The 18,412-nt window shown below is 37.1% G+C and overlaps 1 protein-coding gene across 1 annotated transcript; it reads right to left on the bottom strand.

The window, feature by feature from the left end:
- Positions 1-22: 22 nt before the first annotated feature.
- On the bottom strand, positions 23-18,260 carry LOC124450295 (ubiquitin carboxyl-terminal hydrolase 14-like). The gene is made up of 18 exons (XM_047000931.1): positions 18,147-18,260; positions 17,699-17,844; positions 17,248-17,280; positions 17,053-17,148; positions 16,879-16,982; positions 15,874-16,002; positions 15,692-15,748; positions 14,824-14,966; positions 14,739-14,757; positions 13,651-13,733; positions 13,077-13,108; positions 12,940-13,005; positions 11,479-11,571; positions 10,305-10,427; positions 9,262-9,352; positions 5,969-6,076; positions 1,182-1,256; positions 23-326 (listed from the first exon to the last, which is right to left on the bottom strand). The coding sequence occupies exons 7-18, from the start codon at positions 15,709-15,711 to the stop codon at positions 256-258; spliced, it is 924 nt and encodes a 307-aa protein (XP_046856887.1). The 5' UTR covers positions 15,712-15,748; positions 15,874-16,002; positions 16,879-16,982; positions 17,053-17,148; positions 17,248-17,280; positions 17,699-17,844; positions 18,147-18,260; the 3' UTR covers positions 23-255.
- Between the last annotated feature and the right edge of the window lie 152 nt (positions 18,261-18,412).

Raw genomic sequence — 18,412 nt, 5'->3', positions numbered from 1 at the left:
TGTAAAAAATCGAAAAACGCAATTTCTCCATGTACAAATAATCAAATTTTTAAAATAAAAATCTTTTTTTGACAATTGTCAATTGGCTAGCGTATAAACTTAACTGTCTCGATGACACTGAAGAAAATACTGCAGTGTTGATTTGAGACAAATTACTCAACAGGAGATTTTAAGATGATATCAACCCATAGACATATTGGCACAATGCCGCATTCTTTAAAGGTACAAAATCCACTTCTTCTTAAGATCACGTGATCACGAAGATTCTTTAATGATTTCTAGTCTTCTCGGCCCGTATAGCAACACATATGCACAATGCCAGTCACCTAAAGGAGAAACAGCCTTAACCAAGGATCATTAAAATAAACCAGACATTCAAATAAAATCAAAGCTATTTTCTATAACATAGAAGTGGGGTGTTGCAATTGCAAAAGACTATCTGCGATAGACTATTTCTGTTGGGAAAGACGTCTTTCGTGCAAAGTATATACATGTTTATTTGATTTTATGGAATGCACGTTAATGCTACTTTAATATTCCCTATTGTTATGCTATGCGGCATAAATAAACATTGATTTTCGACTAATACTCTTGATTATTCCTTCGCGCTAATGAATTTTCTAAATGACTATTGATAAGTCAAAGCGTGTAATGGAATGTTCAATGTGCTCCAATGATGAGCAAATGATGTATTAAAATAGACTAGATTAAAATTATTTAAGAAATAAAAGATTTTTACTGTGTTTGCACAGGCTTATGAAAACCGAGGAGACCTTTGGGAGAACTCGAGAGAAGATCAGTGCAAGCCCGAGACCGAAGTTCGAGGGTTGCACATGCTCGAGAGTTTGTTTCGCTTTCGTTTCAACGTCTCAATTGACGATGAAACCCACGCAAAATAAGTCTTTTCCAAGCTGAAAAGTTTTAGCCGGCATGAAGAAAGTTAACATTATATTTGAAAGAATGTTTAGACATTGTGATACGATATTGATTGCAATATATATAAAAATTTCAATATCATTGAGAGGCTCTAACCCAAACACAAAAAGGAGCAAAAACATGATCATAAAAAGCATTGATAAAATTTTCAAAGAACCCTTCCTCTAAATTCAACTAAAACTTCAGCAGCAAATACCTAACACAATGATAATCACCATTAAAACTTAGGCAGAGGATGATCTTACCTCCCCCGGATAATTTCAAAACATCTTCTTCAGTAATGTGCGTTATTTTATCGTCGTCGCACTTAATCCAAGAGTCTAAAATATAAAGTAAATGGTTTGAACCCGGGGGGAGTATAGCTACATGTTTGTGGATGTAGAGAACCCTGAGAAAGACTCTTGTTGTTGAATGATGACTTAAGTTTCGACAACCTTAGCGGGAGTCATCTTCATCTAAGGTTGTCGAAACATCAGTCAACACCAAAAACAACAGTCATTCTCAAGAGTCTAAAATATATGAACAGAACATAAAAATGCATTGCGTTGCCTGCAAAATTAGTTACAGACATTGATTACACAACTTAAGCGCATGTTTTCATACTCAAAAGTCGGACAAAATTACGATTGAAAAAAAAAGAGAAACGAAAGGAGGAAGTAGAAGCGTTCGCCCCACCTACCACGTGTAAACTAACACTTGTCATTTCAAGACTTGATTAATGACATTAAACGGACGTTTCCTGCCCACACAGATTTATTTAATATAAGACCAATGCAAGGATTCCCCCTTCATTCCACGTCCATCGTTTCTACGTTTTTACTTCATCACTCTCTTCGTTTGAAAAGTTTTTCGCAAAAATGGCTTTGAGTTGGAGGTTTTCTGTCATGTTCTGCTTCAGTGTATTCGATCTGGGTAAGTTTTTGGAATTTAAATCATCACGAACAAGTGAACACTTTTTGGTAGAAATTCACTCGAATTGTCCCGAAGTTCTTTTGTCTTGAAGTTACTTTTGATTTGAAATGATGGCGATGACGCCACAGTTGATGCAAAAATTGCAAACGGACATTTTAGATTCTTTATTCAATGATTTTTTAATACGTAACTCGTGTTTGAATGAGACTTGTCTCTACGCAAACAAATACTTGGTTTCAACTTAAATCATATCAACTTTCATAAAACGGCGCTCGATGCTTCAACCGTGACTAACTTAAACATATTTCATTACACTCAGTAATAAAACAACTACTTCGTAGCTAAAATACATCAACCCTAACTAAGCAGTTTCTTTTGCGTTGACCACAACGTAATCATCCCAGTGAATTAAAACTGGCGCTCATTCTCGAAAGTAACCGCCCTTAAGCTCCCCCGCACACATAGTAACCACCCCGCAAAAGAATTCCCCCTTAATGGAACCACACCTAAAAGGAACCACCTGCTTACAAAACAAAGTTTTTTCGATTAAGTAAAAATAGACTGTCAAATTGCATTTAGCAATTTCCTAAAGAGTTCTTACAAGAACAAATGATGAGATAGAGCGTTTATAATCGAATTTTCTTATTTAGCTTGTCAAAGTGTACTTTCAAAATCGTTGTTCGTCAGTCAAAATGGCGCAGATTTTCCATCGTGTGGTTATAGAAATCGTTCTTGTCGAACGATCAGACACGCCATTACGATTGCAAGGCCTGGTGAGAAGATTCTCATTGAATATGCGCACAAGCCATATGACGAATGCCAAGATTCAAGAACAGTTACATATCTTAACAAGTCCCTAACGTTCATAGGTCACAAAGGCAAACCGACAATTGAATGCAAAAGAGGAGCTCAATTATTTAAAATACCATCACTGAATGAAAAGATCACCATAAACACGACGAATTTGATTCTGATATCTTCAAACTCGGTCATTAGCTGCGATAAACGATCAAGATTCGCACTTTACATCAGGAACTGCGTTTTCCGAGTTTCCAATACAGCAATCGCAGCAAAATCAGCTCACGATTGTTCCATCACGATCCTCAAAAGTACTTTTTATGGTCGTACGTATCCATCGGCGTCAATGAGTTGTCTAAATCTAACAGCACATCTTGTCGACAGTACGTTTCGCGCCAGCCCTGTTTCCCTTCGAACAATTATGGAAAAAAAGACACTCTACGTTCAACATACGACCGTTTTCGTGTCAAACTGTCATTTTCATGGCGAGCAAAAGAAAATGTGCGGATCGCTTCTACAAATATTGCCAATGGCAGTCTATAGTAATGTCACAATTGTAAGCAGCAAATTCACAGATCATTTTGGAATATGCACAGGAACTAAAAAAGGAAATACGCTTTATATCAAGGGGAACAAGTTCGCAAAGAAACGAAAGCAAACGCTTATTCATCTAAATAACCTAACACTAAAAGACAACCGTTGCACAGGAACAATACTTCGACTTGAGCCGCTGCAAAAAAAAGTAGATATCTTTGATGTTGTTGTTTCTAATTCGTTATTTGAAAACACATCATCCGTTTTGTACGTTTTTTTTTGATCTTTCGCGTGGTGGCCTTCGAGGCAAAGCTGTACGTTTCGTCAACAACACTTTCATAAACACGCATAAATATCGCTCAAGTCGTTTTTACAATCTCCATTTAAATCCTGGAAAATTTCTGTTCACAAAATGCACGTTTATCGATAACTATGGCGGAAATGAGCCCAACGATGCTGTCGTTGGCGTCTCTTCATACAGTGTTGCCGTTATATTCAGAGATTGTTATTTCGAGAACTCGAATCCTGCATCGTCCTCGACGTTAATCTTCTCACAAAAAAAGAACTTCGTGCTGTTTCAAAAAAACAACACGTTTAATATCACCGCGACGCAACGTGAACTAAACGTCGTCGCGTACATTTTCACGAAGCCCGATAATGTACGTCGTTTCCGTCTTCAGGACAACCTCAAGATCCTTTGTCCCTATGGATATGTGATGTCCAAAAAGATGTTTTGCTACGAGGTCAAAAATAAGGCATACGTTGAATGCAACGAGTTCGTGGTAAAATGTAAACCATGTCAGCGGAATACTTATTCGGTAAGTCGTGCGATACTTCATAACAATATCACCAACAGTATCAATTGTCAGGACTGCGCGAATGGCGGTCAATGTTACAATGGTCGCCTGACAGCAAAGCCAAACTACTGGGGATATAAAGTCAACCAATCAGTCCGCTTCATACGATGCCCACACGGTTACTGTTGCCAAGGCAATGACTGCGTCACATACAGTAGTTGCCATGGAAAGAGACAAGGTAAAATTTGCGGGGAATGCCCGCATGGCATGTCGGTATCGTTGTTTTCTGCAGCATGCATTCCAAACGCTAACTGCGGTCATTATGATGCTATTCTCTTTGGCCTCGGCTACTGTATTGTTTATTTAGTGTTTTTTCTCTACCATAAAGAAATAATTCGATTTGTCAGGCGAATTTTTTTCACTTCCTCCAAAGAAACCAACAGCGGATTGTTGAAGATCGTATTCTACTATTACCAAATCAGCCGTTTCTTGGTGAGTCCAACTAATTTTGAATCCCGTCAAACAGCCATGACGGAAGTACGTAATAAGATCGGAGAAATTTTCAACTTCATCATCATGAGTATTCCATTCCTGGAATGTCCAATTCGTGACCTTAATGACGTCACAAAACAAACAATCCTTCACTCGCTGGGCTACGTCCTTCTCACATTTCTTGCCGTGCTGTTCACGGCAACAATTTTAAAGAATTTCGTCTGTAAACGCTTTAAATCTTACACGTCACGAGACATCCCGTTTTCCATCGAGACTGATGCAAGAGACGACGGAAAAGACCAAAGTTTCGAGGCGCGCATTGCTTCAGCATATACGCTCATCTCCCTCCTTATGTACGCATCATCCACTCAACTCTGTTTATCCTTGCTGCATTGTGTTCCATTGGATGATGAACAAGTTCTCCACATTAACGGCAACGTTAAATGTTATCAGCTATATCAATATATTTTCCTGGCATATTTCATAACATCCATACTGCCGTTTTGTCTTGTTCCTGTTCTCGGATCGCATCTTCTACGACTTGAAAAGATCACCGTCAAGCACTTCTGTATTGCTTGCCTCTTCCCTCTACCCTTCTGCTGCTATTGGCTGTATATATTCACAAGGATACGCGGTTTCACGAGAATGGGACAACATAACAACGACCATACGATGCAGGATATATGTGAGATAAACACGAACAATGAAGAAACAAACATCGAATGTCATACCGCAAAGAGTACGAACAGTATTTCTAGGATACTTCATGTCTTACAGGGTCCATTCAGACTTTATAAAGCCGATGAATGTTCCACAACTTCGCGCATACCGTGGGAAGGATTTCTCATCTTTCGTAGACTGGTTTTAATTGTCGTGCTGACTTTTCTCTACGATGTTAAATTACGAATGCTGGTCGCTTTAACGATCTGCGTGGCGATTTTGATATGTCACATGCTGGTGTTTCCCTTTCAGACCAAACGCGATAATATCGTGGAGTCTATCCTTTTAGCTATACACGTTATTTTATGCGGGATTACTTTGGTCAAGACTCTTTATCATGAAGAATGTAACGGTTCTTATAATGCGGAGAAACTCCTCGCGTTGGATGCAATACGAGATATAATAATACTTTCACCGATGTTTATTATATTAATGGCTGTTGTTCTTTCACTTTTTATAAAGATCTCGAATGGATTAAAATGTTTTGCAACGGGCTTGTTTAGAAAAATAAAACGCACAGGAAATTGATGTAACGTTGGACTTTACCTTTACGAAAAAAGCTCGCAGAAACGAGACATATGTTGACAATATAAAAACAAAAGCGAAGCTGGCGAATCTTTTGTGTTTAAACGTTTGAATCGAGGTGTTTATCACCCCGATGCAATATGTTTAGTACCTAAGGTCAGATGGGGTTGAAGAAAGAAACTATAGTCCAATGATATAAGACTTTACTCCCTATTACACCCTTTGATCCATGCAATATAATAACCTTTACTCACTGTTACTCCCTTTGATCCATGCCACATAATGACCAGATGACGATGATCGTCCTTGATGAGTCAGAACAGCTTGCAACTGGTAAAAACCACTGTTATTAGAGCCAGTGTCTGAAAATCAAACAAAGATTAGAAAGGTTCATGCATGGATAACGAGGGATCCGGTACTTCATACATGAATACCATGGGTAATGTAATTCATGCATGGACGAGGAGGATAATCTACTACACGCATGGATGAAATGGGTAATGTAATTCATGCATGGATAAGAAGGGGTAATGCACTTCATGCATGGATAAGGAGGGTAATCTACTACATGCATGGATGAAATGGGTAATGTAATTCATGCATGGATAAGAAGGGGTAATGCACTTCATGCATGGATAAGGAGAGTAATCTACTACATGCATGGATGAAAGAGGTAATGTACTTCATGCATGGATAAAGAGGGTAATCTACTACATGCAAGGATAAGAAGGGGTAATGTACTTGATGCACGGTGACAGAAGACAAATTGAACACTGCTTATAATTTTTGTAATTCGAAAAAAATTTATGCATTTAAAGAACAATACTATTATTTTAAATATATAAGAAAGATTACATCAAGATAATATACAAAATTAAGTATGAAAGATTTTAACGTATGAATCTACTGGTCATTAAACCAAGAGTAAAAAACTAAAAGTGACATTTTATCGTTTCATCAACTGCGTCAGTTTTTACGACACAACGTTTTTCAAGAGCTATTTGCAAATGTTTCGGCTTAAGAATAGAATCTGTATTCGTCATGTCAGCTTCCACTCTCTGATACTTCATGTTTACCAATGTCATACGGTAACTATATAACATCCGGGCAATGACATCGAACACAACCATCTTCGCGAGAGTCTCTCCGACACAAACGCGACTGCCTGCCGAGAATGGAAGCGTCGAGAAAGGCGGCGGTGTCGAATAATTTCCACAGCTATTCAAAAATCGGGCTGGCCTAAAGACATGCGGGTCATGCCAAGTTCTTGCGTCATTATGAATAGCAAAGGCATTTACGATTACGGTCGTGTCTTTAGGAATGTGAAAACCGTTAATTTTGCATCGGATGTTGCTCTATGGGGTAGAAGTAAAGGTACAATAGACCCATATCTTAACGTTTCTGTGATGCTTGCCCAGAGCAAAGGTAGTCGATGACGGTCGGAAAATGTCGGGGGAGAATCGGGGCCTAGAACTTGCATCATCTCTTCGTAAATCTGATCTTGTATATCTGAATGAAAAGCCAAGAGATACAGCCCCCACGTGATCACTGACGTCGAGGTTTCAATTCCCGCTATAAAATATCTTTCATCATACAAGTTATTTCTTCCTTCGTTAAAATGACGTCATTACTCTTACTATCCATGATGTCATCTGATTGCTTCTGAAACGCATGCGTCAAATCGTAGTCTTCCACTGGATTTGCGGTTTCGTGCTCCCCGTATATTCGCAAAACAATCGTGTCCAAAAGATTAGTGGCCGACTTAAGTTTAATCACGCTCTTCAAAGGCAATCTCCTTAGCAACGGGATGGCATCAATTAGGTTGCCAGGGGCAACATACTGCTGCACAACATTAAAAGTGTTCATGAGAGCATGGAATTCTGGGTCATCTTTGTCGTATTTGAACCCAAATGTTATGGCACAAATGATGTTAGCAACACAATGAAATATATCTTGCGGAATGTTCCTTGGAGTGACCGTTTTTTCTCCCAGGTCATCCATAAGATCCTTTATGACGTCACAAGCCTTATTTTCAAGACTATTACCAAACGTCCTGTAAGCAGCATAAAATATTTTACGTTGTTTCTTCCAACGCTGAGAAATTTCTTTCGAAAAAGCGATATTCTTACCATCGTGACTAAACAAAATGGCCGCGTAAGGTAGGTTCAACGGTCGTCCACCAAAAACAAATGATTGCCTCACGAGTACCTCCCGAGCCATTTCCGAGCTGCTCACGACAAGCGCACGCTCGCTTCCGAAGTAGATTGTCATTAGATCGCCATATTTCTTAGCAAGCTTTGCCAAATCAATATGAACGGTCGTACCAATCAAATTTAAGTTTCCCAGAAAGGGAAGTGGAAATGGACCGGGTGGCAGATCACGTGACGTTAAATGTGACCAATAGAAAAAGAGAACTCTCCAGAAAAAATATATCAAAATAATACCAACTAATACTTCGATCATGGCGCAAAACGATATCAGAAATGCTGTTAAGCGTTTTCTGAGAGTCTACGCGTGCCAACACAAAATAATTGCAATGTAATCCGATTGAAGTTTCACTTTTTTGAGTGCAAAAAAACTCACGTTTCAATAATCAATAACGTACAGATAATTCTTTGTCCAGGAGAGCACTTCATTCAGAAAACAAACGATGCAGTAAATAATCTTCTCCCCAACGATTTCAACTCGTATATTTTAAAGGCCTTTATATGGAACATTCGTCAAAACGCTATCAGTGAGTGTTGAAAAGGAAATAACGATTTTACTCACTTTATCCAAAACACTTCTCCAAAATGAAGTCAACAGTGTCCAAATTGTTGCGATAATCGATTTATTGCGCGTACCACGAAATAACAACAATACACGGTTAGATTATTTACCTCGAAAAGATGGCAACGCTCCACGTTAATGCTTTTCTACGCCACGAATCAAGGTTTTACACAAAATGTGTACTTAAGTAGAATTTGTCAACCTTGATGCCAGTGCAAGAAGATTGTAAATATAAAATACGTTCGCCTATTAAATAGACACGCTTCGTTACATACTTAATCTTTGGCAAAGTGGCAAAGCCATTATTGAAACAGAAGTGATGACGCCAGACCGACACAATGTTGCATCATGGGCAAACAAAAGGACATAATTTTACTAACAGATTTGATGTTAACCTTCAGACGAGCCCAATAAGACTGGAAATACAAACGTGTTTGCTTGTTAAAAAGATGAGCGTTTCATTTCATCTTTAATCTTTTGCCAAGTCTTGCGACCATTATATGTAAAATGTATTTTTGAAGGGAGGAAACGACAGAAAATATTCTTGAATCACAAAATTCGGCCGTTCTGCCGACAATTTAACAGACAAATTATTCTTTGATCTTTGTTTTGAAAGATATTTGAAAAATTTCAAGCAGTTTGCGTCATGAATTAATGAACTGCGAATTACTGGCTGTGTTCCAAAACCATTTAAATAAAACCTAATAAATCGAATCTATTTCATGCAATCGATAGTTTCTTAATCTTAACTATCAAATCCAATTCTATAGTAACTTACCATCAGAAAAAGAGTATGGTTGGTATTCCTTTACGTCAGAATCGACATCCATTTTATTAACACCAGATTTCTTTCCCTCAAGCTTAGCTTTCTAAATACGTACAAGCACAAATAACATATGTTAAAAAAATTCGATCAGACAAAAATATTTTCTAAAGCGTATACATCACAACATAGACACACCATAATTAAAATCTTCAAGTACACTCGAGTACCCTCAAGTACCCTCGAGTACCCACTTCAACAGCTCCATACCTATTTTACCCCACCTCACCCTTTTAATGATCCCACATTTGAAAGGTAGCAAAAAACAAACCCCTGACATACATTCACCTCCAAGTCTCTGAACAACGAGATTATGTGCATTGAGCATGGACTTTGTCAGGTTCTCTGCCGACATTGCATAAGGAATGGGGATTGAGTATTTTAATAAAAAGTAATATTGAAGCATGTGAATTACATATAAAATGCGAAAACAATTTGTGTGAAAATTCATTTAGTCCCCAGCCTCTTTTTATTTAGCCTCTCGCCTTTACTAATCCCCACTTGAATGATAACAATAAATCCCACAGGGGGAGGGGAGTAAAGAGAGAAAATAAAACATTATTGGTATCCTCAAGTACTCATGTTTATAGTGTATCCTCAAGTACTCATGTTTATAGTGTATCCTCAAGTACTCATGTGTATAGTGTATCCTTAAGTACTCATGTGTATAGTGTATCCTCAAGTACACATGTGTATAGTGTATCCTCAAGTACTTATGTGTATAGTGTATCCTCAAGTACTCATGTGTATAGTGTATCCTTAAGTACTCATGTGTATAGTGTATCCTCAAGTACACATGTGTATAGTGTATCCTCAAGTACTTATGTGTATAGTGTATCCTCAAGTACTCATGTTTATAGTGTATCCTCAAGTACTCATGTGTATAGTGTATCCTTAAGTACTCATGTGTATAGTGTATCCTCAAGTACACATGTGTATAGTGTATCCTCAAGTACTTATGTGTATAGTGTATCCTCAAGTGCTTTAACTCTACGTGCCTTTTCCTCCTCGAGTTTTTTGTCATCCATCTCCTTGAATTTCTCACGAATTGGTAACAATCTTTTTTGGAGTTCTGGTGTACATAGTTCCAACAAATCCAATGTTAATGGAAATTTCACATCCTTAGAAATTAAATTATGATTTGAAAAACGGTTAGAGCAAAATATTGAAACTACGTCATAGTGAACTGTCAGAGATGGGTTATCGAAACTATGCCATAGGGAACTGCTAGGGATGGGTTATCGAAACTATGCCATAGGAACTGCTAGGGTGGGTTATCGAAACTATGCCATAGGGAACTGCTAGGGGTGGGTTATCGAAACTATGCCATAGAGAACTGCTAGGGATGGGTTATCGAAACTATACCATAGTGAACTGTCAGAGATGGGTTATCGAAACTATGCCATAGGGAACTGCTAGGGATGGGTTATCGAAACTATGCCATAGGAACTGTCAGAGGTGGGTTATCGAAACTATGCCATAGGAACTGCTAGGGATGGGTTATCGAAACTATGCCATAGGGAACTACTAGGGTGGGTTATCGAAACTATGCCGTAGGGAACTGCTAGGGATGGGTTATCGAAACTATGCCGTAGGGAACTGCTAGGGATGGGTTATCGAAACTATGCCGTAGGGAACTGCTAGGGTGGGTTATCGAAACTATGCCGTAGGGAACTGCTAGGGATGGGTTATCGAAACTATGCCGTAGGAACTGCTAGGGATGGGTTATCGAAACTATGCCGTAGGGAACTGCTAGGGTGGGTTATCGAAACTATGCCGTAGGGAACTGCTAGGGATGGGTTATCGAAACTATGCCATAGGGAACTGCTAGGGTGGGTTATCGAAACTATGCCATAGGGAACTACTAGGGGTGGGTTATCGAAACTATGCCATAGTGAACTGCTAGGGTGGGTTATCGAAACTATGCCATAGGGAACTACTAGGGGTGGGTTATCGAAACTATGCCATAGGGAACTGCTAGGGTGGGTTATCGAAACTATGCCATAGGGAACTGCTAGGGATGGGTTATCGAAACTATGCCGTAGGGAACTGCTAGGGATGGGTTATCGAAACTACGCCATAGTGAACTGCTAGGGATGGGTTATTGAAACAACGCCATAGTGAACTGCTAGGGATGGGTTATTGAAACAACGTCATAGTGAACATTCATACCTTTAAAATTTTTGCGTTAACCTTCTCTTTTTCTTTGTAATAAAAACGAACAAATTGTATTGAAAGGTATGCAGGCAGACGCTTTAAAAGAGACTAAAAAGAAAAAGAAATACCTTTAACATGCTGGGGAAGTTTATCTTTCAATTCAAGATCATAAGATGAGTGCACGAAGACCAGAAAATGCCTCATTCATGAAACAGTTATTTTTTTACTGGTTATAAAAGGTGAAAATCTGAATAAGATGGTGACTGTTTTACGGGTTATTTAAAGGTGGGAATCTGTATATGATAGTGATTGTTTTACGGGTTATTTAAAGGTGGGAATCTGTTTATGTTAGTGATTGTTTTACGGGTTATTTAAAAGTGGGAATCTGTTTATGATAGTGATTGTTTTACGGGTTATTTAAAGGTGGGAATCTGTTTATGATAGTGATTGTTTTACGGGTTATTTAAAGGTGGGAATCTGTATATGATAGTGATTGTTTTACGGGTTATTTAAAGGTGGGAATCTGTTTATGTTAGTGATTGTTTTACGGGTTATTTAAAGGTGGGAATCTGTTTATGATAGTGATTGTTTTACGGGTTATTTAAAGGTGGGAATCTGTTTATGATAGTGATTGTTTTACGGGTTATTTAAAGGTGGGAATCTGTATATGATAGTGATTGTTTACGGGTTGTTTAAAGGTGGGAATCTGTATATGATAGTGATTGTTTTACGGGTTATTTAAAGGTGGGAATCTGTTTATGATAGTGATTGTTTTACGGGTTATTTTAAAGGTGGGAATCTGTATATGATAGTGATTGTTTTACGGGTTATTTAAAGGTGGGAATCTGTTTATGATAGTGATTGTTTTACGGGTTATTTAAAGGTGGGAATCTGTATATGATAGTGATTGTTTTACGGGTTATTTAAAGGTGGGAATCTGTTTATGATAGTGATTGTTTTACGGGTTATTTAAAGGTGGGAATCTGTTTATGATAGTGATTGTTTTACGGGTTATTTAAAGGTGGGAATCTGTTTATGATAGTCATTGTTTTACAGGTTATTTAAAGGCGGGAATCTGTATATGATAGTGATTGTTTTACGGGTTATTTTAAAGGTGGGAATCTGTTTATGTTAGTGATTGTTTTACGGGTTATTTAAAGGTGGGAATCTGTTTATGATAGTGATTGTTTTACGGGTTATTTAAAGGTGGGAATCTGTTTATGATAGTGACTGTTTTACAGGTATATTTAAAGGTGGGAATCTGTATATGACAGTATTCTGTGCTGCCAATGAAATGCTCGACTTGTTTAAAGTGGAGCTTTTGGCAAAATATCACTATCCATTAGATAGCGCTACGCATGCTCCATGCAAAGGGATCCAGCTCAACAAAAACAACAAAACTAACCAGACAGCAATGACGTCCGGCACACATACTAATGCATTATTGTTAGTAAAAAACGACGTCAATTTACTTACAGTTTTTAAATACTCCGCATTTCGGCCAAGGCTCGTTGAATTTTTATGAATAGTTTCTGTTAGACGCTGGAAAGACAACAAAAAGAGATCAATAATGAAGGTTTTTTTTAATTATAACGTTTACAGCACATACGTACATTTTTTAATCCTGTATAGAGATACTTTACATCTACAACATGAAGAAAAAGACCTAGAGTAAATTATACTGTTCATGCATTTTCACACATTACTGCGGGACCGTATGAAATTGATAATGGACGGGGTGGGGGGTGGTGGTGGTAGGACTCATATTCATACATTCACGTTATAGTCCTTAGAAAACATTGTGTTTTAAAGACACTTAAAGAATGTGTATCAACCAAGATGCATTGCGTGCTTGTGTTTACGCATGTTTATATCTTTACTCTTTGAGCTTGTGGCACACGGTATCCATTTTCGTCACTGCGTCGACTAATTTATCCAAAAAGTTGGCAAAAAACTCTATTTCACATAAGTTATTATCGTTTGTCCAAGTTTCATGGACTACAATAACAAAATGCGCCATTTTCTCGACCCACAAAATGGCCGTCACGCTGTTGATCAACGCGCAATGCATCTTGGTTGACACACATTCTTTAAAAGCACAAAACATGCCTATATGAATATAAGCCCTCCCCTTCCCCGTCAAATCTTCCTACAGCAACTGTACTGAGGACTTCAGAAAACCTTTACCTTTATCGATAAAACAGCTGAGTTGATATAAGGTCTCGGTGGATACAGATTCCGGTTCATCGGGCGCTTCAGTACATTTTAAGCTGTTAATGTTAAGGTAATAACGAAAAGATAAACGCATTGATCAATAAATTTGAAACGAGCATAAAGCATCAGACTATCGTTGATAAATTAAGTGTTTGATCATAAGCGGCCCAATAAATCAGATCAGGTCTTTGGTTGATTTTGTTTGTGGGGAGGGGGTGGGGGTGGGTCGCTTTTTGGAGCCATAAAAATGAAGTTGCCTGCCATCAATTTCATTTGCAAACCATTTTTTAGCATCTACTGGTACATAGTTGAGGTTGAAGACAAATATTGTTTTGGATTTTATATTGTATTCTGTGGACGTTCTCATTTATAAAATTTCTATATCAGACCATAGGTAGCCCAATAAATCACTTAGTTAGCTAAATTGTACAAACAATGGATAACTCTCTCCATTCAATCGTAACAGACTGTACAAACTTCGTGTTAATTGATTATGTATATATATTCATATATTTACCATATATTTTATATTATTTATTATATATTATTTATTATTTTATATATTTTTATTTTATATTTTGGTAAATATATAATGTATACATAATCAATTATTACAAAGTTTGCGGCGCACGGTCTGTTACATTGTAATGGAAGAATTATCGTTTGTTTATACAATTTAGGTAGCTAAGTGATTTATTGAGCATATGGTCTGATATAATTTATAAATGAAATCCACAGAATACAATCCAAAACAATATTTGTCTTCAACTCAACCATGCACCAGTAGGTGCTAAAAATGGTTTGCAGATGAAATCGATGGCAGCAACCTCTTACATGGCTCCAAAAGCGACCTCCCTCCCACAAACAAAATCAACCAAAGACCTGATCATATAACTAATGCTTCTCATATGCAGATACTGTTAAAAACGTTAAAACTAGCGTGAAGACGATAGACTTGAAGAAAACAATTGCTTCAGAAACACATCGTTATTGAAATGAAGCAAATAAGCTCAACACATCGTAATTTTTTTTCAATTGGTGAAAAAATCGGTAAAAGATACGTGCTTTGAAACTGAATACCTGAAATGAAAAATATATAAATACATGCTGTTACGATGATCATCAAAATAATAATCATATCATTACCAAAATATTGGTCGATTAATGACGACTGCCTCGATGAAGCCTCGCCGTTTGTCATCTCTTTATTTTCGTCCCCAGACCTCACGGCCGGAAGTTTTTGCTGCAGAATACGGACAAACTGGGTCCAACATTCGTTCGCATCCTGTAAAAAAGAAAAAAGAAAACTGTTTTTCTACAGTACGATGAATAGCTTTAGATGAGTAGCAAAGCCCACTTTCAGGGTTTATTCTTGCTATGTAAATTTTTGATCACTATCATTCTGTCGTTAAGACAAACGTTCAAAGCAGAGTCGTTGTAAGTCGTTGTAAGTCGTTGAGAGTCGTTGTAAGTCGTTGAGAGTCGTTGTAAGTCGTTGAGAGTCGTTGAGAATCGTTGTAAGTCGTTAAGAGTCGTTGAGAGTCGTTGTAAGTCGTTGAGAGTCGTTGTAGGTCGTTGAGAGTCGTTGTAAGTCGTTGAGAGTCGTTGAGAATCGTTGTAAGTCGTTAAGAGTCGTTGAAGTCGTTGTAAGTCGTTGAGAGTCGTTGTAGGTCGTTGAGAGTTGTTGTAAGTCGTTGTAAGTCGTTGAGAGTAGCTGTAAGTCGTTAAGAGTCGTTGTAAGTCGTTGAGAGTCGTTGTAAGTCGTTATAAGTCGTTATAAGTCGTTGTAAGTCGTTGTAAGTCGTTGAGTCGTTGAGAGTGGTTGTAAGTCGTTGTAAGTCGTTGAGAGTCGTTGTAAGTATGTCATAAAAACTGTCAGCGATGGTAAATCTACTGTTTCTACAGGAGTGGCAGTGGAACACACAAATTTACAAACTGAGACAAAATATCAGGCTCGTTTCACCTCTGCTTTAAATACATAAATGTTCTTTAAATAGCTGCGCAAATACCTGTTTGCATTGGAGCCTTGATCATTTTTCTCAGCAAAATGTGGAAATGCCAGATGTAACGCCTAGAAATTGTGGGTAAAAACTGCATTTCAAGGCTATTCTTCAAAAATTCACTTGTGGGAAATGGGTGTAATGCGGAAAGTTTTATCATGGATAAATGCATGAGAAATCAATTCAAATACATCACCTGAACTAAAAGAACGGAGGGAAGCTGTCGGAATTCTCATTGATTTTTGAAATGTATCTCTGAGGCCGGACAAAAACAGTTTGCTCTGTAGAATTAAGCTGTGAAGCAAAGTTTGTAGTACCATTGAATCTGTTCACAAAAGAGTTCATTAAATATTAAATGATACATGAGAGCAATTGCTATACAATGTTATTAATGCAATCTTGATTGTGATAGTCTAATTATGAGCATACAGATAATTCTCAAGGTTTTGCCCCTGAATTTTTACATGAAAATTGTAAACAAAATTGAAAAAGATTAATGGAGAAATCTTGCTTCAGATTTGCAAGTATTTTACAAACTGCTTTCCTAAATTATTTTGAATAAAGATGTAAAAAACAGAGAAAGTGTAACAATGTCAGTCAGGAAAGTTTTCATTTGGAAAAAGATGAAACTAAAAGCAAAAAATTATTTTGAGTCAAGATACGGGAAAATTTTATGACTTTCGTACAAAATAGTTTAAAAGCTTCTGTATTTACAGTTGTATAATAAAACAATTATAGAATTTGGTTTTTGCGCGATATCAATAATTATTCTACTGATAACTTTGACCTTGGTCAAATAATTCTTGATATCATGCTCAACCACATCAATAAATATCAATTATTTTCATCAAAGAAATTTTCTGCTGTTTCTTTTAAGAAAATTCAAAGAAAAGCATATATAAAATTGAAGGTCTAGGGATACTTTTATAATCTTATCATCATTTTTCAGTCTTCAATGAAACTTAAGCTAATGAGGTGTTTTATCATTAAGCAGCACACACCAACTTTATTGAAAACTTAGTACATAAAAACTATGCAAATAGCACATAAAAACTACAAAATTTTTATGTACTTTATGATAATTTTAAAAAATTGGTTTCAGAACTTTTGCAATCATGCAACTGTTCGGCTGACTGCAGACTCACAGATGCCAAATTTTTCAATAGGTGTTCAATCAGTATGTTTATCAAGCTACACTTACTTTTGCAATCCCTCATTCAATTCAGAAACAGTACACAAACATTGGACAGTTGCATTCATATAACAAGTGTTTCCAAGATTTGTAAGACCCGTGGGTAGCTTCAACTGTAATTTAAAAAAAAAGGTTTGTTTTTCTTTCCAATTCATAAAGTGTGCAAAATAAAAAAGTATTTACAGTATGCTGGCTGGGAGTCCGACATGTCTTCCTGAACATTACTTTCTTTGGGGCCTGTGGCAGCTCACCTACAGTACCCATCATCATCATACATCCCTATTAAGACAAATGTCAAATTATAGCAAAATCAATTTGACATAAAATTTTTTTAAAAAATTAAATAATAAAATTAATTATGTAAATAAATTTACATACATTTTTAAGCTTCATGTTACTCCATCCATCATCCTGGCTCAAGGAGAGAAAATTTTACAACAGATTAAAATAAGTCATACAGAAAATAAATCGAATATTACTTAAAAAAACTCAATAACAACACTGTTGATGACATGTTTGTAAATGTAGATCGTCCAGGTTGGTATAGTCCTGAGAAGGACCGTTTTTGTTGTTTTTTTTGACACCCACACATTTCCTGTACACACAATACAATGACGTAAGAACCAGATAACAAATACGGCTAACCTGACGTTTACTCCTCCTTTGACTCTGAAGATGACTACCGCTAAGGTTGTCAAAACGTCAGTCAACAACAACAAAAACAGCCCTTCTCAGGACTATACCAGCCTGGACGATCTACATTGACAAACATGTAACAATACTCCCGGGTTCAAACCATTTACTTTAATACTGTTGATGACATTTATACCTTGAGAACACTACCCTTCAACATTATCTTCTGTCTCTCCGGGGTGACGTTCGTTAATGCAAACAGCTGAGCTTTAAACAACTCTGGTAGCTCATCTGTGTTTACCTCCAAGTTTTCAAACTTCTCTTTTCCCCATTTTACAGACACTGAAAGAGGAAAAAGATGATTGGACGAGAATTATTCGCGAGTTTAATGACTCCTACCATCAGACATCATTCACATGCACTTGTCATGAATTTGTTCAAGTGATACTTCGAACAGTTTATTATATGATTAAAATGATAAAATTATAATATTCATGATGAATTTAGGACAGAAGTAAACAATCCGAAGTCAAGTTAAAAATTATAAGCAAACACGTGTTTATTTAAAGATAACATTAGGCATGTCCAATTACTACAGTTCCTTGTGCCGAGTCGCAGCTAAAAATAAAGTTAGAAACATTTACCTTGATAGGTTGGCATTGTTTTGTTAAATGATAAATTAATTTTGTTTAGCACTTCACAACAAGACGAACGATAATTCAAGATGGCTGCTGTCTAGCGATTACTTCGTGTAGTAAAAATGAAGTTGATCAATCCAGACTCTTCCGTTCCCAATCCCCAAGTGAAAAACGGAATTTCGTTCGACAATGGTTAAATCAATGGGAAAATTATCAATGACTGGGGGTATGGGGAGTAATGCATTGAAGAGTAGCCAGAGTGGGAGAGTGGA

This window comes from Xenia sp. Carnegie-2017, unplaced genomic scaffold (assembly GCF_021976095.1).
Source record: "Xenia sp. Carnegie-2017 unplaced genomic scaffold, XeniaSp_v1 HiC_scaffold_24, whole genome shotgun sequence".
Classification (NCBI taxonomy): Eukaryota; Metazoa; Cnidaria; class Anthozoa; order Malacalcyonacea; family Xeniidae; genus Xenia; species Xenia sp. Carnegie-2017.
This window is presented reverse-complemented; position numbering and strand designations above follow the sequence as displayed.

Coding starts and splice junctions, on each gene's coding strand:
- LOC124450295 (XM_047000931.1), bottom strand. CDS start 15,711: ATGATCAAGGCTCCAATGCA. Junction 1,257..5,968: donor ATGGATCAAAGGGAGTAACA/GTGAGTAAAGGT, acceptor TTTATATTTTAG/ACTCTTGGATTAAGTGCGAC. Junction 327..1,181: donor TTTGAAATTATCCGGGGGAG/GTAAGATCATCC, acceptor TTTCTCCTTTAG/GTGACTGGCATTGTGCATAT.